Source organism: Ursus americanus, chromosome 8, assembly GCF_024610735.1.
Source record: "Ursus americanus isolate L20-20 chromosome 8, mUrsAme1.1.p, whole genome shotgun sequence".
NCBI lineage: Eukaryota > Metazoa > Chordata > Mammalia > Carnivora > Ursidae > Ursus > Ursus americanus.
The window spans coordinates 25643148-25666849 of NC_142134.1; the positions used below are offsets into that span (position 1 = coordinate 25643148).

At 37.2% G+C, this 23702-nt stretch overlaps 2 protein-coding genes across 3 annotated transcripts in view; one reads left to right on the forward strand and one right to left on the reverse strand.

Annotated features, from left to right (window-relative positions):
- On the reverse strand, positions 1-18514 carry THAP6 (THAP domain containing 6). Of its 2 annotated transcripts, XM_045789661.2 has the most exons (5): positions 18383-18490; positions 17389-17491; positions 15993-16200; positions 8814-8939; positions 1-2753 (listed from the first exon to the last, which is right to left on the reverse strand). In XM_045789661.2, the coding sequence occupies exons 2-5, from the start codon at positions 17466-17468 to the stop codon at positions 2499-2501; spliced, it is 669 nt and encodes a 222-aa protein (XP_045645617.1). In that variant the 5' UTR covers positions 17469-17491; positions 18383-18490; the 3' UTR covers positions 1-2498. The 2 variants fall into 2 exon arrangements, with proteins under 2 accessions (XP_045645617.1, XP_087720206.1); XM_087864080.1 differs by lacking the exon at positions 17389-17491 and having other exon boundaries at positions 18383-18514.
- RCHY1 (ring finger and CHY zinc finger domain containing 1) overlaps positions 18484-23702 on the forward strand; it is a 21242-nt gene continuing 16023 nt past the window's right edge. Inside the window, exons 1-2 of the mRNA XM_045789641.2 lie at positions 18484-18705; positions 23501-23620. Coding sequence (XP_045645597.1) covers positions 18616-18705; positions 23501-23620 — 210 coding nt within the window. The 5' untranslated portion in view covers positions 18484-18615. The remainder of the gene's footprint in view (positions 18706-23500; positions 23621-23702) is intronic.

The window sequence follows — 23702 nt, forward strand, 5'->3', positions numbered from 1 at the left end:
CACAGCATATATACTCTTTATTCTCTGCTCATTTTATTGAGTAACTGTATAAAAACCACATACAATACATTACCGGAGAAAATATTTTATTTTCCAAATGAATAATGGATTCTTCACTCCTCAATTATTTCTGTAATTTACCTTTTTATTAAAACTAAATATATATTTTAATACATTTCATCTTTTCTCAAAGACTGTGGTATAATTGTGATTATCTTTAGCAACCAAAGTCTATTTCCAGCGATTTAAACTTGATATGGAGAAAAATGCCATGTCAAGTCCTTTGTACCTGATTTGGTGCTGAGGTTGAACTGGTGTATTGGTTTGCTCCAGGATCCAGAGGCTACTCCAAGCTTTAAAGCAAAGTGAAATTCTTAGGCTGGCCTTGGCTGCTTGAGGAACCTCTGGATGGGGGTGACTGGTTTGCTCTGCACAGGATAGTTTATCCCGGGGCTAGGCTGGAATATCTGGAACAGAGGACTGAGGTATTTACTGTGTCTAGGCATTTGTCTGGGATGGCAGGTGAGGAGAACCCTATTTCTTCTGTCAGATTTCTACTGGTAATCATATCTCCATAAGAATAAAGAGCACATGGGTTAGCTCTGGGTCCTTGATGATACCGACATTTTGTTCTCAGTTACCTATTTCTCAGTGATACTAAGCCCGATGACAAAGACAAGGGCTGAGTTCACTGTGAATACAAGTGGTAAAAGTGACTGTGGCAACTGTGATCGAGGCACAAACTGGACTTTGACTCTTGGAAAGGTCTCCCAGGCTGGAGTCCTTCTAAGCAGCCAGTGGAGAGCTGGAATTTGGACATACTGTGTTTGGATCTATCCTACTTTTCTCCATTGCCCACTGACTTTAATTTTTATACTCAAAAATAGTTTCCATTTCTATCACAGTATCTACCCCAACTTCCCCTTAGAATGTCCATTATGAATTCAAAATTAAATAACTAAAATAAATAGTGGGTAGCTAATGAGATTTTTTTCTAGATAGTAAAAAGTTACGACCTCACTGTTTCTTCTTAGCATAATGCTGACCTCTGAAATGCGGGAAGGTTCCCTTTTAGAGGGGAGGTTTGGAATCCTACATAAAAATATAACATGCATTAACACATAGAAGATTCTTGAATACAAAAAAAATTCAAGTGACCATATCCTTACTGATATTAATATAACACAAATATAATTTCCATGAACATTTTAGCACAAAATGCAATTCATTTCTAGTTAACACAATGAAACAACTGATACTCAAATTCTAACTACTATAGCATAGACGTCTGAACGAGGCTTGAATATGTACATGTGTTTGGCTTTGGGCTGGTAATTTTTATTCTAATCCACAGTATTTATGACTCTTAATTTCAGTTGTTATTAAGAAATTAGGAGAAAAGCTAAATTTCTGACACTTGGATCAAAAAATAGCTAAGGGTTCTTCTTTTGTATATTCAGTAAGAAGCTATTCTAAAGCTGCTGCTTTACTTTCTTTAAATAGAAGTCTTTGGACAGTAAACTCTCCTAATTACAGGAAAATATTCTAACCCTTTCTCCAAGTCCTATCGCAACTGGAAGAGCCACAATCATTATTTTTTAATGATTTCACCTATATTTAGTATTTTAGAAATGTCAGCAATATTACTTTCCATAAAATACAAAGTAGCACTAAAAATATTCAGCTAGTACTAGCGTCTAGGTTTTAAAGACATTCCTTTATAACGAAACAAAATGTTCAGAACAACTGTCTGCAACCAACCTTTAAAGATCACATTTATGACTCTTTTTTTGATTTTTAAACCTATGTGGGTTTATTTAAAGTGCTCCTAGAGGGGAGGAAACCTGTACCATACTGAAAAACTGAGACCTTGTCAGAGGTCTTCTCAACCCGGCTCTGAACAACTCTAAAAGCCAACAGATCTGTACCATATGCTATTCTCAGGGTCAGGACTATGGAATGCTATGTAAAAAAAATCTTCTGCTATTACTAAGAACAAAAGCACCTTGGATTGGATCCAAGATAGACATGTGTTATAAATGAATTCTGCTTTATAGTAAAATACATTTAAAGTATAATTCAACATACTTACCATAAAGCATACATAAGTAAAGGTACTCCTTTGAAGCCAAAAATCTGATGCTGCTGAAGCAGAGTCCAGTTCCTACTACCATTGCTGAATGTGGCTAACTTGGTATCATTTCCTAAGTCCTGTGGCATCTTCTTGATCTTTTAACATCTTACGATAGTGACCTGGTACTAGTTTAGGTCTATAAAAACATAATTGTCACAAATCACACAAAAACATGATAACTAGCACACATTTCTGTACATCTTCAAAAAATAAAATCTTTGGATAACAACTAAATGCATAATGCCACAGGAGATCCAAAGAAGCACTCTAAGTGATGGATAATATTTAATGATGGTAAATGAGAACTATTTTCTAAAAAGCTGTACCGATGTTAGTTTTAGGTAGAACATAACACAGAATTATTTCATGAAATATAGTCTCTTTCTATGCTCTCCTGACAACACTCCCAACAGAAAGCTTCCAGTCTATTTGCTGTTTCTTGGCTGATGAGACATTCATCTTTTAATTCCCTGATTGTCTTCCTCAATGATTTTTGGAAGCGTTTTTCTCGGTCTAAAACATTCCGCAGACTTTTCTTGGTATCCTCTAGCTCGCTGATCACATGATCTAATTTATGCTTAAGTTTCTTTGGACTGTCCATTACACTGTAGCTATGTTCCTAAAAACATAAACACCAAGTTATTAAACCAGAGAGACAAGTAGTTACATAAAAGCTTATAGCTAGGCCTCACCTGTTTCTCCATTTATAATGCTTAGATATCTTTAAGTTGGTGATACTTAGAGGTTTAAAGAACACAGGAAGAAGATGGGGTAGCAGCAGTATTTTGGGTACCCAGAGCCACCCTCCTTTATCTAAGGCTAGGCGTAACATGAGGGGTACAGAATCTATGGAAGGGAAGCACTACTCATTTTGCGTAAGTATCTGCTATGAACATGACAGTTGTAATGACTATCCAGCTTTCGTTCCCTAGGTGTGGGGCTGCTAAGTTTAAGTTTTACGTACCAACAAATCTTCAATTGTTACACTTTTAACTATTTTATTTTATACTGATGAATATTCATGTTAAAGGAGATGACAGAAAAGGGGCACTGGAGCAGGTCCTCAGGCTGAATGTTATATATTTAGAGAGGACTATGGTTTGGGGTTTTTAGAGAGAGAATTAAAGCTCTCTCGATATTTATTATGGCTATGCTTAACTTTGCTGGGTATACTTTTTTTTTATTTGAAAACAGGGAAAGTAACACCAACATATCTTAAAAAGGCACTATAAAATAATTTTGAAAAGCTGTTATTTAATATTAAAATTAGTAAAGAGGACTTTTGCTTCTAGCCAAGATGAAATAACAGAGACTGGATTGATTCCTATCTAAAAAACCCAACCCATGGCTTCTAGCCAAGATGAAATAACAGAGACTGGATTGATTCCTATCTAAAAAACTCAACCCATGGCTAAGAGACATAAAAAAACATTATGAAGATAATGGACATCAGGCAAGGAAGGCAGCAATCCTGGAGGGATGGGAAACTAAGAGGTGAGCCCTATGGCCGACTGCCCCAGCTTACTGCCTTGGGAGAGTGTGTATGCTGCAGAGCTCGGTAGACTGAGAAGATTGTGCAAAGAGTCCAGGAAGACCAAGGTGGCTACAGTTCACAGGAGAAAGTACCAGAGAGGAGAGGGAACACTGAAGATCTTTACAGGCTCCCCTTCTAGTGTTCAGTACACACAGGTAGGAAATTGTTCAAGGCTGAGGAAAGAATGACCAGAAATGACCAGCAGTGCCCTGTGTTCAGAGGGCATGGCTGCTATTCCCACCCCTGACAGATAACAAAATTTCAGGATTCCTGGGACACTGAATAGAGTATACAAAAGGGTCTCGCCGCAGTAGTGGTGAACAAATAGCCCTAGATGGAACACTCTTCTAGTCCTGCCTAACAAACAAAACCTGAAAGGATCAAACTGTTTCCAAATAATTTTGTGGTATCCCAGAACAAAGCTCAAGAATACAGGATACAAAAATATCCAGCATCCAGCAAAGTAAAATCCACAATATGCAGCACAAACATTTATCAGGTATGCAAAGAAATAGGACAAGATGAGCCATAATAAGAAATAAACCAGTCAACAGAAACTAACCCAGAATTGCCACAAATGTTGGAAATAGCAGATAAAGGAATTAAGAAAGTTACTAAATTGTATTCTATATGTTCAAAAAGTTAGGTAGAGACATGAAAGATATAAAAAAAGAATTAAATAGAACATCTAAAGATAAAATCTACAATGGGTAAGGTGAAAAATACATTGGAGGGAATTAATGGCAGATTAGTGAAGGTGAAGAATCAGCAGTATGAACTATCCAGAATAGATTACAAAGAGAAAGGAGAATAGTGAAAAACAAAACCAGAAAAAACCAAAAAATTAGCAGAGCATCAGTGAGTGGTAGTGTGACTCAGATAGTTTAATATACATACAATCAGAATCCCTGAAGAAATGGAAAGAAAAGTTGAGGTAGAATGAAATATCGGAAGAAACCATGGCCAAAATTTGTTTAAGTTTGATGAAAACTAGAAACCCACAGATAAAGAAGCTCAAAAATCCCAAGCACGAGAAATATGATGAAAACTAAGCTAAGGTACATCATAATCAAATTATTCAAACCACTGGAAAAGAAAAATTATTAAAAGCAAAGCAAGAGAGAAACATTAGGTATATAGAGGATAAAGATGACAGATTTTTCATTAGAAACAATGCCTGTGAGGATACAGTGGAACAACATCTTTCAAGAACTAAAAACAAACAAAAGAATTTCCAAAACTAGCAACCTAGGATTTGATACCTAATGAAAAAATCTTTCAAAAACTGAGACTAAATAATGATTTTTTTCAGAAATATAAAAGCTTAAAGAATTCATCACCAGCATAGCTGCACTGTAAGAAATGTTAAAGTCCTTCAGACAGAATGAAACCAGAGGGAAATATGGACTTACAACAAGGAATGAAAAGCCCTGGCAATGGCCACTACATGGGTAGGGTATAAGATTTTTTTTTCTTATTATTTATATCTCTTTAAAAGATAATTTACTGTTAAAACAAAAATTATAACAATGTAGTGTGTGGTTTATAGCGTATATAAAAGTGAAATGTATGATAGCAATTACACAAATATTGGGAAAAGGGAAATTAAAGCAGACTATTTTAATATTCTTACACTATATGTTAAGTGGAATGATATCACTTGGATATAGCCTTTGATAATTTAAAGATGAACGCTATCGACTCAAAAGCAATTACTAAAATAAAACAAAAAGTTACGGCTAATGAGTCAAAAAAGGATATAAAATGGAACCAAAAAAATTCAATTAATCCAAAAAAAGGCAGAAAAAGAAGAAAATGGGAACAAAGAACAAATGGAACGAGTAGGAGACAAGATGACAGATTTAATTAAACCAAATAATATCAATAAACACATTAAGTGTAAATGGTCTAAATAACCCAAGCAAAAGGTTGAAATGATCAGATTAGAATAAAAAAATCAAGACCCAAAAGTATAACCTACCTAAAAAAAAATGCACTTCAAACAAAAAAAATAGATTGAAAGCAAAAGAGCAGAAAAAGATACAGATCTTCCTCCATTTATGATGGGTTTCACAAGCCCTATTTTATAATAAAGTGTTGAATATCTCATGTAACTGAATACTGTTATTGGAAGTGAAAAACACAATGGCTGTATGGGCACAGAATGGTTCTAAGTGTATTGATTGTTCACCCTTGTGATCGTGTGGTTGACTGGGAGCTGTAGCTTGCTGCCACTGTCCAGCATCACAAAAGAGTATAGTACCACATATCACTGGCCCAGGGAAAGATGAAAATTAAAAACTTGAAATATGGTTTCTACTGAATGTCTATTGATTTTGCACCATTGTAAAGTTGAAAAATCAAGAGTTGAATCATCATAAGTTGGGAACCATCTGTATACCAATTATATAACACTAAAAAAAGAAAACTAAAGTGGGTATACTGCTATCAGACAAAAAATATTTCAGAGCAAAAGAACATTGCCAGGGATAAAGAAGGTCATTTCTTAATAATAAAAGGGTGAAATTATCAAGACATAACAATCCTATATATTTGGTACCCAATAACAGTGCTGTAAAACATAACAAGTAAAAACTGACAACTTCAAGGAGAATTAGAAGATTATCAGAAGATTAATCTGAAAAAAAAAAAAAGATTAAACTCCTCTCTCAATAATAGAACAAGTAGACAGAAGTTTAGTAAGGATGAAAACTTGAACAACACTATAAACAATTTGATCTAATGGACATTTCTAAAACATTCTAGCCAACATTAGCAGAATGTACATTCTTTGCAAATGCAAATGGAACATTTGCCAAGGTAGACCATATTCTAGACTATATTAATTTAAAAATATCTCAAGCAATTTCAAGCCATACAACATGTATTCTCTGACTACAAAGGAATTAAATTAGAAATTCATAGAAAGATATCTGGAAAATTCCCCAATATTTGGAAACTCTATGGCATACATTTCTAAATAACTCATGGGTCAAAGAACAAATCAAAATGGAATCTGGAAGTATTCTGAACTAAATGAAAATGAAAACATTTATGGAGGGTTGCTAAAGCAATATCACTAAACGCCTACATCACAAAGGAAGAAGCCTCAAGTCAATGACCTTAGCTTTCATTTTAAGAAACTAGAAAAAGATGAGCAAATTTTACTGAAGTAGGAAAAAGAAAATAATAAAGATGAATGGAAATCAGTGAAGTATAAAACAAAATAAAAAAAGCAAGAAAATCAATGAAAACTAGTTCTTTGACAAGATCAGTAAAATCTCTAGGCAGACTGATCAGCAATAAAAGAGAACAGAAACAAATTGTCAATATCAGAAATGGGAGAGATAATATCACTACAGATTCTACATATATTAAAAGGGTAATAAGCAAATATTATGAACAATCTTAAATAAACTTGACAACTGAGATAAAATGGACAAATCCCTTGGAAGACACAAGCTACCAAAAAAACTTTTCCTACCATAGGCCCTGATAGTTTTATTGGGGTATTCTAGCAAATACTTATGGAAGAAATAATACTGAAGAAATAATAATGGAAGAAATAATATGTAATAAATAATACCTCTATACAAATTCTTCCAGAAAATCAAAAAAAGAGGCAATATTTTCCAACTTATTCAGCATTATTCTGATTCTAAAACCAGACAAAGACATTACAAGGAAAGAAAACTACAGGCCAATATCCCTACTGAACACACAAGGAAAGATTCTAAACAAAATTTTAACAAATCTAATCCAACAATATATAAAAGTGATAACACACCATGAGGTAGAGTTTATTCTAAGACTTGTTTAATATTCAAACGTCAATTGATACAACTAATCATATTAACAAACTACGAAAGAAAAACCACATGATCTCAATAGATACAGAAAAGGCATTTGACAAAACTAACATTCGCTTCTGATAAAAACTCTCACCAAACTAGGAACAGAAAAGCACTTCCTCAACCTGATAAAAGGTATTTATGAAAAACCTACAGTTAACATATTTAGTGATGAAAGACTGAATGCTTGCCTCCTAAAATCAGGAGCAAAGCTTGGAAATCAGCTCTCAATCAGCATAGCCCTGGAGGTTCAAAGCAGTGCAATAAAGCAAGAAAAAGAAATCAGAGGCTTCCATATTGGAAAGGAAGATTTAAAACTGTCTTTAATGACAGACAAACATGATTATGTAAAAAACCTAAGAGCCTCTATAACAAAGCTTTTATAATTAATATGTGTGTTTAGCAAGTTTGCAAAATACAAGATCAGCATACAAAAATCAACTTCCATATACTATCAGTAAAAACAAAACACCACCACTTATAATAGCATCCAACTGCATACAATACTTAGAGATAAATCTGACAAAGTGAAAGATCGGTACGTTGAAAACTATAAAACTCTTGCTGAGAAGAGTTAAAGACCTAAATAAATGTAGAGATATAATGAGTTCACAGGTTCAAAGACTTAAAATAGTTTCACTGAGATGTCAATTCTTCCCAAATGGAAGCTGTAGATTCAACACAATCCCAGTTAAAATTCCAGCAGGTATTTTTGTAGAAATTGATACAAAGTGATTCTAAAATTCACATGAAAATGCAAAAGATCTAGAATATTCAAAACAACTTTGAAAAATAACAAAGTTGGAAGACAAACACTGTCTGATTTTAAGATTTATTACAAAGCTATAGTAATCAAGAAAGTAAAACAGATCTGGATTCTAGGTCTGGCTCTAATGTGAATATGCAATGAGATGAATAATAATGCAAGCTTGAAAACTCTGTATGTGTATCACTGTTCTTTAAGAAAACCTAAAGAGGTAACTATATTTTTTATTAGGTATTTCCATGTAGAAGATACAGTACCTAAAGGGAGGAATTAATTATTGCATTTTTCTTGGTAAAAATATCTGTGTGAAAGCACTCTTTCAACCAAATATGTAACCAAAGGATTAACTACCTCTATATTATTACTGCATATAAAAAATTAAAATGGCCCTGGGAAGTAACATTATTTTTGGACATTATATGTATGTATATATAAATCTCAAACACCTAAACCTCTAGTCTAAAATTAATGAAGAAGACATATTATCTTAAAAATATCAACATTAGGTCAGTAAGTAATTTTACTTACAAAAAAGAACTGGGTTTGAAATTCTTCAGTACACGAGGAAGAACCAACAAGTTGGTGATTGTGGTTTGTGACTGGAAGGGTTTTGAGGGTGAAGTTTTTTCTACAATGAAGTTTTTCTCTTTTCCCCTGTTAAGAAGAGTTAATAAAAATTATTGTAGACACTTCTGTCCTTTTTAAAATTTTTGTTCCTTCTTTGTGTAGTGGAATACAACGTTTTTCATGGAAACTGCTTGAAAAACGCAGTAAATTTTAAATTCCTCTGAAATTAGTTTTTTTTTTAAATACAAACTAATATTTATTAAAAAATAATTTGGGATTCATGGAATCCTCCAAATAACCTAGATATCCCCTCTCCCCATCCCCAGCCCCAGGTCAAGAGAGGCCACCATAGAGAGGCAGATTTGATCTGAACTGCTTAAATCCACTCTCAAATTTTATTTTAAAATTGTTTTCTGGTGGTATGCACTCAGCTTGTAAGAGAAACAGCATTTTTACTACGAAATTTGCTGCGCTGTTTGCTTTAAGGATGTCACTGAGGTCTCGTCCACTACGCCAGGCAATGTCTCCTTTAAGAGGCCTCAAGAGAAACATTCTTTTCATAGCTATTGCTGAAAAGTGTTTTGCTTCTCCTTAACAGAGAACATGAGTTTTAAGAAAACATACTGACAGTGCAATCCAGGTAACCTAACGTATTCTATTCTTTTTACTGGCCGCTAGGAGACTAGAGCTGACGCTCTAGCATATGAGCTAGTATGTGTTATATGGTATTCTGTAGTGTATAGACCAATATTGCCTTTTTTTATATATAAAATCTTTTTACAGGTAATATTGGTCCACATATAACATAACAAAAGTACAAGTCTAATCTCCGAGATTAGTTTAAAGGAACTTCCTGAAAGTAACTCTAAAGTTCATCTAGAAACACAAATTTTCCTAAAAAAATAAGAGTGCTATTAAGAAAGAATATGTCCTACCACTTATTAAAGATATATTACTCATTAACAATAGTTAATATAGTGTGCTACTCTCTTAAAGATAAGCAGAAAAATCTAGAAATAGATCGGGTGGATAAAAGGCTTTAGAATAAAAAATGGCAGTCTAAATTAGTGGAGAACGGCTGGGGTACCTGGGTGGCTCAGTTGTTTAAGCATCTGACTTTGGTTTCAGCTCAGGTCATGATGTCAGAGCTGTGAGATTGAGCCCTGCCTCTGGCTCTGTGCTCAGCAAGGAGTCTGCCTCTCTCTCTGCCCCTCCCCCCACCTTGCATGTGCATGTGCACCTACTCTCTCTCTCAAATAAAATCTTAAAAAAAAAAAGAGAAGAAAGGCCATAGGAGTGCCTGGGTGGCTTAGTCGGTTAAGCATCTGCCTTTGGCTCAGGTCATGATCTCAGGGTCCTGGGACAGAGCCCCAGGTCGGGCTCTCTGCTTGGCAGGGAGTCTGCTTCTCCCTCTCACTCTCTCTGTGCTCTCCCACTCTCTCTCAAATAAATAAATAAATATTTATTTATTTATTTATTTATTTATTTATTTATTTATTTATTTTTAAAGATTTTATTTATTTATTCGACAGAGATAGAGACAGCCAGCGAGAGACGGAACACAAGCAGGGGGAGTGGGAGAGGAAGAAGCAGGCTCATAACGGAGGAGCCTGATGTGGGGCTCGATCCCATAATGCCGGGATCACACCCTGAGCCAAAGGCAGACGCTTAACCGCTGTGCCACCCAGGCGCCCCATAAATAAAATATTTAAAAAATACTTTAAGAAAAGCTATAAATCATGTAAAAATGAACTAATTAAGAAAAAGTCATATCCTTTATATACAATAAATCATGTTGAAATTCTAGCACTGAAAATTTTTGTAAAAATGAAAATCCTTAGGAAGTAGGGAAAAATAGGGAATATTTTATATTATTTTAAGGTGGGGAAGGCTAAAGTCAGATAATTCAATAGAAAATATAGAACTGACTATTTACAAGAGACATCTGAATTTTTTTCTTTCTTTTTTTTTTTCTTCTTAAAGATTTCACCTATTTATTTGACAGAGAGAGAGAGACAGCCAGTGAGAGAGGGAACACAGGCAGGGGGAGTGGGAGAGGAAGAAGCAGGCTCCCAGTGGAGGAGCCTATGTGGGGCTCGATCCCAGGACTCCAGTATCAGGCCCTGAGCTGAAGGCAGACGCTTAACAACTGAGCCACCCAGGCGCCCCCAACATCTGAATTTCAAACAAAACAAAACTAAAAACTGAAACCAACCTGATAATTAGTACTAAAAACAACAAAAAGTAATTGCAACACTGATGTCAGTTAAATGATCCCTATCTTCAATACGTAGTGTTTTTAAAGGTAGTTGAGGAAAAAGATGAAAACAGAAAAGGACCTCAGTAAGTAATTCACAAAAGAAAAAAATACAAATGTCTAATAAATGCATAAAAAATGTAGAGGCCAATATTCAAAAATACATTAAAACAATAGAATGCCATTTTCGTCTACCAATTTTAATGAAGGTTAAAAACAACTTACTCTGACGACTACGGTGGATGGACACTTGCATGCAAAGGTAATAGGGGAGTAGATTGGTACAAGCTTTCTGGTGGGCCTTTGGGGATCTGTATCAAAAGCAGAGTCTTAAAAAATGTGTGTAATCTTTGATGCAACAATTTTATTTCCAGGAATTTAGTTTGAGACAAGCAAGGATATGTACAAAGATTCGGCTAGAATAATGTTCATCACAGCACTGTTTAAAATAGTAGGTGATGATAACCTATATACAATAGTAATTGGTTAGATAAACTATTGTTCATACATTACATCAATTGCTACTTGGTCATTAAAAATGTTTCATAAAACTGGTACCACCAGGTACTGACAAGGATATAGAACCAGAGGAACATTTATATGCAGATGGTGAGACCACAAATTGGCAAAACCACTTTGGAAAACAATGGCATTATCTGCTCGAGCTGAACATACACATCCCTAGGACCAAGCAGTTCCACTTCTAAGAGAACTGTACATATACTGTAGAAACGTGAACCTAAGTGCACCAAAAGGCACGGACAAAAACATGCATAGTTTCACCATGCGTAATAGACCTAAAGTGAAAACCACCCAAATGTTTATCAACAGTAGAAAGGTGAAATTATAGTTTATTTAGACAATAGAACACTATACTGCAAAGAAAATAAATGGACTACTGTCACATACTACAACATAGATGAATCACATGTACAAAATGTTGAGCTAAAGAAGTCAGAGGACATACTGACTCCATTTATATAACAGACAGTGATAAAAGCCAGGATAGTATTTACCTTTGGGGGTGTAGTGACTGGAAAAGAGTATGAAGGAGGCCTCTGGGGTGCTGGTAATATTTTATATCTTGGTTTAAAGGGAGTAACATGAGTGTATCCACTTTATGACAATTTATTGCTAGGTACACTTATGATGTATGTACTTTCCCATATGTATATTTTGGTATATAGTTAAAAAAATTGATGTTCTATATAGGTTTCTATTAAAAATATCATCTGTAGATCTGCAACACAATTGTGTGGGATGCTTGTTAAAATGTGTAGCTTTCTGGACTCTAGCCCAAACTTAGTGAATCAAAATGTCTGGCGCACAGGATTCTCTATTTTATTTTATTAAAACTTTTTAAAAAATTTATTTTATTTATTTGTCAGAGAGAGCGAGCGAGCGCACAAGCAGGGTGAGCAGCAGGCAGAGGGAGAAGCAGGCTCCCCGCTGAGCAAGGAGCCTGATGTGGGGCTCCATTCCAGCACCATGGGATCATGACCTGAGCCAAAGGCAGATGCTTAATCAACTAAGCCACCCAGGCGTCCCTTATTTTATTTTTAAAAAAGATATATTTATTTGAGAGAGAGAGTGCCACGTGCAGGGGGAGGGGTACAGGGAGAGAATCATCAGGTATACTGCCTGCTGAGCATGGAGCCCTATGCAGGGCTCGATCCCGTGACCCAGAGATGGTGACCTGAGCTGAAACTAGGAGTAGGTCACTCAACTGATTGAGCCACCCAGGTGCCCTGGAGTCTCCATTTTAAACAAGCTTCTTGGGGCACCTGGGTGGCTCAGTTAAGCGTGTGCCTTTGGCTCAAGTCATGATCCTGGGGTCCTGGGATTGAGTCCTGCATCGGGCTCCCTGTTTAGCGGGGAGCCTGCTTCTCCCTCTGCCTGCTGTTCCCCCTGCTTGTGCTCTAATAAATAAATAAATAAATAAATAAATAAAATCTTAAAAAAAAAAAATAAACAAGCTCCTTGGATAATTCTTATGTAGACTAAAGTTTGAAAGCCATTGTTATTGAAAAATATTTAACATCATGGATAGTTGTAGTTAACAGTGGATTCTGGAGCCAAAATGTCTGGGTTCAAATCCAGCCTCTGCCATTTAATAGCTGTGTGACTCTGGGGAAGGTATCAGCTCTCTGGGACTAAGCTTCCTCACGTAGTAAAATGAGAGTAATAATAGTATTTATTTCACCTGGTTGTAAGAGGACTAAATGAGTTTACATGTCAGGTGCTTAGAATAGTGCCTGGCACATAGTAAACACTATATAAATGTTGAGATGAGAGAGAGAGAGAGAGAAATGGAAGCAAATTAAGAAAAGGATATACAGTTGGTCCTTGAACAATGCAGGGTTAAGGGCACCAACTCCTCTGCACAGTTGAAAATCCATGTATAACTTTTGACTCTCCCAAAACTTAACTACCTACTGTTTGTAGACAGAAGCCTTACTGACAACACAAATAGTTGATTAACACATATTTTGTATACGTATTCTATACTGTATTCTTACAATAAAGTAAACTAGAGAAAATGTTATTAAATCCTAAGGAAGAAAAAAATACATTTATAGTACTGTACTGTATTTATTGAAAAGTATCTGTGTATAAGGGGACCCATGCATTCAAACTCTGTTGTTCAAGGTTCAAATGTAGTGTAATGATATTTTTGTAAGAATATATATAGATGAATTTATATACAAACATACACAAACAAATGACTGGAAAGATACATATCGAAATGTTAAAAGTATTATCTCTGGGTGTGATTACTGTTAAATTTTTTTATACTTTTTTTTTTAAAGTATAGGATCCATGCCCAACATGGGGCTTGAACCCTAAAGTAGGGTCCATGCCCAACATGGGGCTTGAACTCAGGACCCCAAGATTAAGAGTCAAATGCTGTACCAACTAAGCCAGCCAGGTGCCCCTGATGATCGGTAATTTTTTTTTTTTTTGCTTGCATCATCTAATTTCCTATAATGAAAAACTTCTTTTAAGGATAGAAATAGGGGGCACCTGGGTGGCACAGCGGTTAAGCCTCTGACTTCGGCTCAGGGCGTGATCCCGGCGTTATGGGATCGAGCCCCACATCAGGCTCCTCTGCTATGAGCCTGCTTCTTCCTCTCCCACTCCCCCTGCTTGTGTTCCCTCTCTCGCTGGCTGTCTCTATCTCTGTCGAATAAATAAATAAAATCTTTAAAAAAAAAAAAATAAGGATAGAAATAGTTTTTGAAAGTTAGTAACTTATGGTTTATTTGATTATGCCCACATTTCTTAAGTTCTCAACATTAAAGCTAGATGATGTTTGCTATAAGGGAAGAAAACCCTTCACAACAAATTACACAAGATATTGTACATTTATTAACATGGGAGAGAGTGAGGCAGTCTCTACTTATCACTCAGGTACTGGAATATGACCAAGGAAAGACAGTGGCACAGTGGCCAAGACCATAGAGGAGCAGGTACACCCGCGGATTACAGATCTTCCTTGATTTATGATGGGGTTATGTAAATTTAAAATCTTGTAAGTTGAAAAGGCATTTGATACACCTAATCTACTGAACCTGGTAGTTAGCCTAGCCTACCGTAAACATGCTCAGAACACTTACATTAGCCTATAGTTGAGCAAAGTTATCTAACACAAAGCCTCTTTTATTTTTTGTTTTCATTTTTTTAGAGAGAGAGAGTGAGAGAGAGCAAGAGTGAGAGCAAGGAGGAGAGGGGCAGGGGGAGAGGAAGGGGGAGAATCTTAAGCAGGCTCCATGCCCAGCATGGAGCCCAATACACAGCTCCATCTCACAACCCTGAGATCATGACCTGAGCAGAAATCAAGAGTTGGATGCTTAACCAACTGAGCTCCTAGGCGCCCCGAACCTGTTTTATAATGAAGTGTTGATATCTCATGTAATTTATTGAATATTGTACTGAAACTGAAAAACAGACTGGTTGTATGGATACAAAATAATTAGTGTATTGGTTGTTTATCCTCGTGACCACGTGGCTGTAGCTCACTCTCACTGCCCAGCATCATGGGAGGATGGTATTGTACACTGCATTTCACTAGCCCAGAAAAAGATGAAAATTAAAAATTCAAAGTATGGTTTCTATTGAATGAGCATTGCTTTTGCATCGTCATAAAGTTGAAAAATCATAAATCAAGGACTTCCCTTGTTTCCAGCTGTTGGGAAGGAGGTACCTTTCAACGGAGGTTCATTACTATTGTTCTGGGAACCCACAGGCTCTCCCTGAATTTTCTACACCGGAATCAGTTACTCTATAGTTTCCAGAAACACATTTCCGTATATTAAGAGAGATACTGAAGGCAAGGCAGTCAATCTAGAACACTAATATCACTGAGAAAAAACACAAAATTCAACTAGATTTTACTTATACAATCCTTTTATTTTCTTTTTCTTACCCTTTTTCTCCTTTCATTCTTCTGTTCTCATCTCTTTTGCTTTTCTTCCTTTTAGTTCTACCTAGGCTTTAAGCTTGAATATATGTAGCTCTAAAAGTATACTTTGGTCTTATTAGTGGCTCTGCTCTTGACTTTTGCTTCAGTGTGAGGAGGACTGGTAACTTGGAACTTCAGTTCAACCCTCCATTGTTTAGATACAAATCCTGAGTTATGTTAACTCCTAAAGTCAGTCTCCTTCACCAATCTTAGTAACATACAAATACTTCTGAGTGGCTACTAGTAAAATACTCCTACTACATATTACAGAAGCTGAAGCAGTAGCTTACAATGTGAAAACTCAAAAAATAGACTTCAGAGGAATAAGCAAACAATAAAAATGTTAGCCTGAGTGGTAAAGGTTCTTCAATAGTACCATAAAAAATGAGTAATGATGGTAAGTAGTGTCTCATAAACAAACCTGTAAGTGAGATGGGGAATCAAAGATAGAAGGTATAACTCCAGGTTTCAGTTTAATATTTGGAGCACTTCTGTCAAAATCTGTCTTCTTAAAGTGCCTTGAACACAACACGTCTCCTTTTTTAGGCTCCCAAATGCCTGCCGCATTCACATCAAGTCTTTTCATTGCTAATACCCATTTTCTTTTGACGTTTTCATCTGTGGGGAATCTAGAAAAAAAATACAAAAAAGTATTTTAAAATTAAACACCACTGATAGATACTTGAACTAAGGCTGTGACTAAGTTGGTTCATTGATGAGTTTGTTATTACTCTTGGGAAATGGAATATTCAGAAGCCATCATGAATCATGCTTTCAGAACTTTGAGTTTTAATAGATTTTTGTACCAATCATGCTGCAGACATAGGGCGCTCATTTCAATTTTCCTGATATTATAAAGAAGAAAAGCTTCAATGGATATTTCAACCTTATAGGAAGATCCACAACTGGAGGTTTTTCTTCATCTATACATGATAATATCACTTGGGCCTTTTCCTGCATGAAGCAATATCCAGAATTTATCCCAGATGAATAGAGTACCTTGTACCTTCATTCTTCTGTCAGCATCAGAAAGTTGTTTAGTATAGCATTTAATACATAACACGTCTATAAATGCTTAGTGAATGAGGCAAAGAACTGCTGCAGAGTATGGGGTTCTAGAGATAAGAACTATTTTGAGAGATCTGGAAACCAATATCAATATCTTTTCAATTTTCCAAGCTGATTCAAATCTTTTTTGGAAAAGGTAGGGTATACATACTTATTTTTTGTTTCCTCATACCTAGCAAAGTAGTTAACAGATCTTTCTCTAGCATGTAGCACAGTGCCTGGCACAAAAGCAGCAAAATAAACCTTTAGCAAATGAGTAATGATTAAATCTTATTATTCCTTTCCTTTGCTGTCAGAAGAATGGCTAAAATAGAAAAATTGGATTGACTTATCTGTAATACTGCTAAAGAACCCTTGGTCTGAGCTTGTAATTTCTATTTTTTCTCTACAACACAAGTCTGACCTATTTCTAAATAGAAAGGACAGGACTTATTTGGGCAAAGATCCTTTCTTCCTTCAGATTGTAAACAAAACTGAATTTCTTTGAAGGTATGTTAAAATGCAAAGTAATAATATTAGCAAAAATGAGTTTGATATTTTTGTTTACTAGCCTCTGATACCTTGGCAGGTATCTTAAACTTTTAAACTAAATTACAAAAATGTAAACATATCACTGTCACTTCAAATTTAGCTAAAAAAGCTATTAACAGATTTGGGAACTAAAGTTCAAAACTGAAGATTTAAGTGGAACTCTCTTTGGCTTTTTATAACAGTCAGAAGTACTTGGCTTAACTACAGCAAAATCTTACACGTGAAATGTCAGTCCTTTTAACTTGGAATTTGGCAAACAGCGCGAAGCACATCCAATGGCCGAGCAACATTTCACCATGATTTTAGCAACTCATAACAGAACTGAAAGAAAATTAAAACGGTAAGAGTTAGTAACTTTAAAGCTAAGGGCAACATATTTACTTTTCCCCAGCATGTTTTAGGTACTGTGAAATCATGCAAGAAAGCCAAAGGCAAAATATTTTCTTCAACACCGTCAGCTTTAAAAATTTTCCAGGGGCTTGGCTCTTTACAAGGCAAATGCATTTCACTATGCACTCTGAGGTGTCTGACTCAATCTTGCAGGCTTGTACATTTCTCTTCCGCGGCTTCTTACAGGCACCAGAACACAAGGCCTTTGCACACTAACTCCTACTCATCTTTTAACTACGTGTTGCTTCCCCAGGGAAACCTTCCTTGACACTCAGATGAAATCAGATCCCATCTAGCATTAGCTCTCACAGAACACACACTTCTTCCTAGCACTTCTCAAAGTTGTCATCTTATTTCAGTGATTCTCTGATTAATGTCTTTCTCCCTTGCCAGTCTGTGAGTTACAAGAGGGCATGGTGGGGCTTGTGTTTTTTCTCACTTTTTGTCCCCATGCTTAACTGGTGACTGGCACATAGTAAACGTCAATGCCTATTCTGAAGGTATGAATAACGAGGAAAAGCAGCAGCAGCTCGAAGGGCCGGGGAATGCCTAGTGCTGGAGAAGCGGCGCGCGCAGGTACCCGTTCTGAGTCCGGGGCCCGCGGAGCTCCGCCCCTTTCTCGAGGCTCCCGGCCCCCGCAGGGAGAAAGGGAGGGGCCGCCCTATCGCAGGTGCGGATGCCGCCGGAGAGCGTCCCTTCCTCTGGGGGCCACCGGGCGTCTCCGAGCCGCTATGGTCCACCTCGCCCCGAACCACGCCCAGAGTTTGGGCAAGTAGCGATGGGGGTGGGGGGGGGGAGAAGAAGCAACCTAAGAGTTATTACCGTTAGCAGCGAAGTCAGCGACTAACGTCGACGACAGAGATTGCGTTTCCCTTCACTTCCGCCCCATTGCCCCGGGAACCGGAAATCCGGCTGCCCCGGGTCACGTGCTCAGCCGCCATACCAGCTCGGCTGGCTTCTGCGGCTGGGAGGGGGTGCGCTATTGACGCTGCTTCTCTGGGCGTGGTTTTCATCCTGGGGAAAGGGTCCGTGGAGTTTGAGGGGAGGTGGAGGAGATGGCGGCCTCGGCGCTGGAAGATGGCGCCCGCAGCCAAAAGCAAGGGCGGCGGGGCTGCGAGCACTATGACAGAGGATGTCTCCTGAAGGTGACGACTTCAATGGGCTCTTCGCTACAAGCTTCCGCCGGGCCGGGCGGGGGCGGAGTGGGCAAGGCAGTTAGGCTTGGGCTTAAGTTAGAGGCTAAACTGTTTGTCAGGTTACCTTCTCCACCTCGAATTGGGTTTCGGCTGTGGAGAACGTTTTGGCAAGGCGACCACAGGCCCCACCTTTTCTCCTGCTTCACACTTCGTAAGCAAAGCTCTCAGCTTGGAAAGAAAGAGCTTGAGCTTGCACATCAGTCACCTTATCAATGGGTTTATTTAGTCTTTTGCTACTATAAGTAGACTGAGGCAGCCCCGGGCCTGGGCTGGCTTTTTGCCAGGGTGACTTATCAGGTGTGTGATGAAATAATGGAAGAGGGATAAATAAGTGGAGAATCGGAATACGATTTCAGCTTCTGTAGTGAATAAGTTTTGCAGCTTGCCAGCTTCATTTTGGAGTCAATGAGTATGCCTAAGCCTGCCAAGAAAATGTTTTTGTGAAATAGGAAGACAGCCGTGTAATTGCCACTGAATAGGAGATTATGTGTAGGAAAGTGCCCAGTATGCATGTATTGTTATTTTTGCTCTTTGAGGAAAATTGCTAGTAAATCTAAAACTTTTTAAGTTGACACCCATTCAGTTTCCTGATTTTTTTGTTGTTGCTGCAAGAAGCAGTTTAAATATTTTACTTAGAAAGTTTGAGGTTTGGAGTCCCACAGCCCTACCCCCAAATCTAGCTCAGACCCTTGATAGCTCAGTGCTTTTGAACGAGTGCTCCGTTTGTAAGATAGGGGTGATAAAAGTTCCTGTTTCATTAAAAAAAAAAAGTATGAGGCCTGTAAGGACAACTTCCAGCCGGCTTTGTAGGCCAGGCTTGGTGAACATTCTCCACTGCACTAGGTGAAGCTCTTGGAAAGTTAGTCGTTCACCGAGTGTTGTGTAAGCAAATTGAATGCTATCCTTACGATTTCATTTCCACTGACATGTTCTGTAACTCTTTGAAACTTGATGACTAGAACTGTAGTTGACATGTTGGCCCTTTCCCCCAAGAAACCACATAAATATGTCTGTGTTTCATAGCGCTGAGATACTTGACCCTGAGTATCAAATACTTTTTTGCCTTCCCCCTCCTTCTTCCTTAAATACCAGAAGCCAAGTGAAGAGTTTTAAGGAGGAAGTAATCAACTGAATCAAATGCTGCCATTTGAGTAAGATAAGAACTCAAAATTGACCTTTAAATTTGGTGGGGAGGTCACTGGTGATCTTGACAAGAGAAGTTTCAGTGGAGAGATTGGGACAAAGCTGGACTGGAGTGGAATTGAGAGAGAATGAGAGCAGTGAAACTGGAAATAGCCTTGATAGACAATTCTTGGAGTTTTGCTGTGAAAGAGAGAGAGAGAGAGAGAGAGAGAGAGAAAGTGTGGTTGCTGAGAGATGTGGCATCATGAGATTTTTTCCCCGCTTTAAAATGGGAGGTATTGCAGTGTGTTTGCATATTCTTGGAAATGGCCCAGTGAAGTGAGAATGTTTTTTTTTTAAATATTTTATTTATTTATTTATTTGTCAGAGAAAGAGAGAGAGAGAGCGCGCGCACACAAGCAGGGGGAGCTGCAGGCAGAGGGAGAAGCAGGCTCCCCGCTGAGCAAGGAGCCGGATGTGGGACTTCCCAGGACCCTGGGATCATGACCTGAGCTCAAGGCAGATGCTTAACCGACTGAGCCACCCAGGCATCCCATGAAGTGAGAACATTTTATAATGCAGGAAGGAAAGGAAAAACTGTAGGATTATTTACTGCTCTTGAGTAATCAAAGAAAAGATGGGATCCAGTGCACAAGTGGAGGAGTTGGCCTTACAGAAAAACATGTAACAAGGGAAGACTGAGTATTAGGTACATTTGCAAGTAGGTTGATAGAGTCTGTGAGAGAATGTTTTCTTTGATTATTTCTTTTTTAATAATCAAGATTATGAGTGGAGTGTAAGGGTGGAGGAAAAGGTTTAAAGAGAGAAGATGTGAAACAATCATCTAGATTTTAGGTGCTAGGACTGTAGAAGAATGAGGGAATTGACTAGAGAAACGTGGTAGTAAAAACCCACTTTTTATTAGTGATCATGACTTAAAAGTGAGACCAGTGTGTTTTTCTTTAGCTTTATCTGGCTATTCCTATACAGGAGAGAATTGGGTTTAACCAGACTTAGGGTTTTGGATAGGAGAGTATGTAGAGGAAGAGAGAAGGAAGGAACTAGAGTATGTGTAAGGGAAGCATTGAAGTGAGTTGGAAAGAGAGGTAGGGGTTAGAGAATTTCATGCTTGAAATTATGATATAAACAGGATTCAGTTCTTGTTTTAGAGCAGTGGTTCTCAAAGTGTGGTGAATGGACCCCTTGGTGATTCCTGAGGCCCTTTCAGGGGATCCTTGTAGTCAAAACTACTTTCTAATACTAAGATGTTGTGTTTTTCAGTGTGTGCAAAAGCAATTACTAAAACTGCTGGCATCTGACTTGTACTATGCCTGTAGTTAAAAAAAAAAGTTTTACTTAAGAATGTCATTGATAAAATTAAAGCAATAAGATTACTAATTTTATAAAATCTCAACTCTTGAATACATGTTTTTTTACATGTTTGATGGAATGGGATGTTTTCATCAAGCACTTCTGCAAACTAAAATTAGACTGTCGTGAGGAAAGTTCTTATGCAATTGGATTGTGAACTGAACTAGTTTCTCGTGTAACAGTTTTTACTTGAAATCTGGTTATTCAGACTTGAGTATTTGGTGGGCACTTTCTTGAAAAGTGAAATGTTGAAAAGAAACTGTCATTCCAAGGAAAACAATTGACAGTGGTAGAATTCAAGTGTTCACATAAAAATTAGAATTTTGAAACACTTGTATAAGCCTCTGTAAGCTTCAAAGTGTCCCAATACCTAGAGACTTTGCTGATGAGATAGGTAGTGATGTTAACAAATATGATTTTTTTATATTGCATGGAAAATGTGTGAACATTTGGAAGAGCTGTAGAACTCAGTGAACTGATACTTTCCAAATGACTAATGTGTGGGTAAAAGCTTGATTCAAAGTGCAGGATAGATCAATGGATTTTAATGTAACAGAGGGAGAAAAGTTCACCAATACAATTTTCAGAGTCTATGTTACAACTGATCATTTATAAGAGTTGTTAAGTTTTGGTGTAGTATCAGAGAAGGATTCTCTGTAAAGTCTATTAAAATGCTCCTCCCTTTCTCAGTTATATATTTGTGGGTCCAAAGTTTCTTCATATACTTCACCTAACCTGATTGAATACAGAAGTTGAAGCAGAAATGAGAAACCAGCTATTTTGGGGGAACCTAGTTATTTTCATTAAAATATGTCATTTATGTTAACATGTAATGGGTTTATTACTGTTGTTTTTAAAAGAAGTAATGTTTTAAAAACCTTTCAGTTTTATTTTATAGTATGGTGTCAATAGAGATAATTCACATAATCAAAAGCTCTTCGAGATCCTCAGTAATTTTTAAGACTGTAAAGGGGTGCTGAGACCAAAACATTTGAGAACCACTGTTCTGTGGTATGACTGTGAGAATATGTGACTGAGGAGGCTTGGAGGACAAGGCCATTGGAAGTGAGAAAGTCAAGGAATTGAGAGTTAAAAGTTCAGAGTATCTTATCATGGTGGATGTGCAGATCACTAAGATTTAGGACAAGAGTAGTATTGGGAGAGAAAGGGTACCAGTTGAGTGTTAAAATCTTTACTGAATGAACGGTGTTGTGGTAAATCAGCATAAGAAATCTTTAGTAATGAGTGGCTCTGGAAGGTCACAGTATACTGGAAAGCACTGGGTTAACTTACTGGCTTGGAAACTTCTTGATGTACCAGTTAGGACAAGGGTAAGTTACTAAGGGTAGCAAAAAACCCAACAGTAACGTGGGTTAAAGAGTTAAGAATTTATTTTTTCCCACCTAACAATTTCAAGGTGAATTATCCAGTTTGGTGATGAGACTGATCCACATGATCACTCCAGGGACAAGTTCTTCCCACTGTATTATTTTGCCATGTTTTAGGGCATACAGTCATCAGCTGGGTTGCTGCCATGTCCAGGTTTCATCTGATGGAAAGGGGAAAGGGAGCGTGGAGGAGGAGGCATGCCCAGTTTCTTAATACTCAGGCCCAGGAGTGGCACTGATTTCTTCTGCTCATATTCTTTTGGTAAGAACTTAGTCATTTGGCCACAGCTGAAATAAAAAGAAGGCTGGGAACTGTAGTATAGCTGGGCAATCATGTGTCCAGGAAGAAGGAGAGAAAAAAATTTTGGTAGTCTGCCACTTTTGAAAACAAGGGCTATCTCTTATATTTATTGTATCCTCTAAAATATCAAGGGTATAGTTGATGGTTAATAAACACAAGTGAATTAAAATATAATCTTTATTATAGTTAATGTTTAAGGGTTGAAGTAGATAAATGAATTTATCTGGAAATGTCTCAGAAGAAGTTGCCTGCCTGCCATTTAGGCTGAGGATGAGTTTAGGGTGTTGTGGGATTAGTAGTTCTTTCTGTGAATGTCCATTCTTCATAATTCTTTGTCTTTAAGGACCAGATTATGTTCAACTTGATACAGACATAGATGTTGAGGGGGAATAGTTAAAACATGCTAAGAAACAGTGAAAAGTTATGTTTAGGATCAGTTTACAAACTGATCCATTGGTTGTATTCTTTGACTTTGTTCCAGGAGGAGGAGGAAGAAAATTTTTTTTTGCATTGTAAACTTGTTTTTCTCTTCTTATAACTCTTTTTTCCCCCTGGGTGTTAGGCACCTTGCTGTGACAAACTTTATACTTGTCGGTTGTGTCATGACAACAATGAAGATCATCAGCTAGATCGCTTTAAAGTAAAGGAAGTGCAGTGCATAAACTGTGAAAAAATTCAACACGTAAGATTTTATCACATTTCTATTTTCTTTTTAAAAAATGTTTGTTAAGGTGGTTTACAAAATTTAATCAACAGTATTGCAA

Coding starts and splice junctions, on each gene's coding strand:
- THAP6 (XM_045789661.2), bottom strand. CDS start 17,468: ATGGTGAAATGTTGCTCGGCCATTGGATGTGCTTCGCGCTGTTTGCCA. Junction 16,201..17,388: donor AAAGGACTGACATTTCACGT/GTAAGATTTTGC, acceptor TTTTTTTTCTAG/ATTCCCCACAGATGAAAACG. Junction 8,940..15,992: donor ATTCCCCATCTCACTTACAG/GTTTGTTTATGA, acceptor TCTTCTTAACAG/GGGAAAAGAGAAAAACTTCA.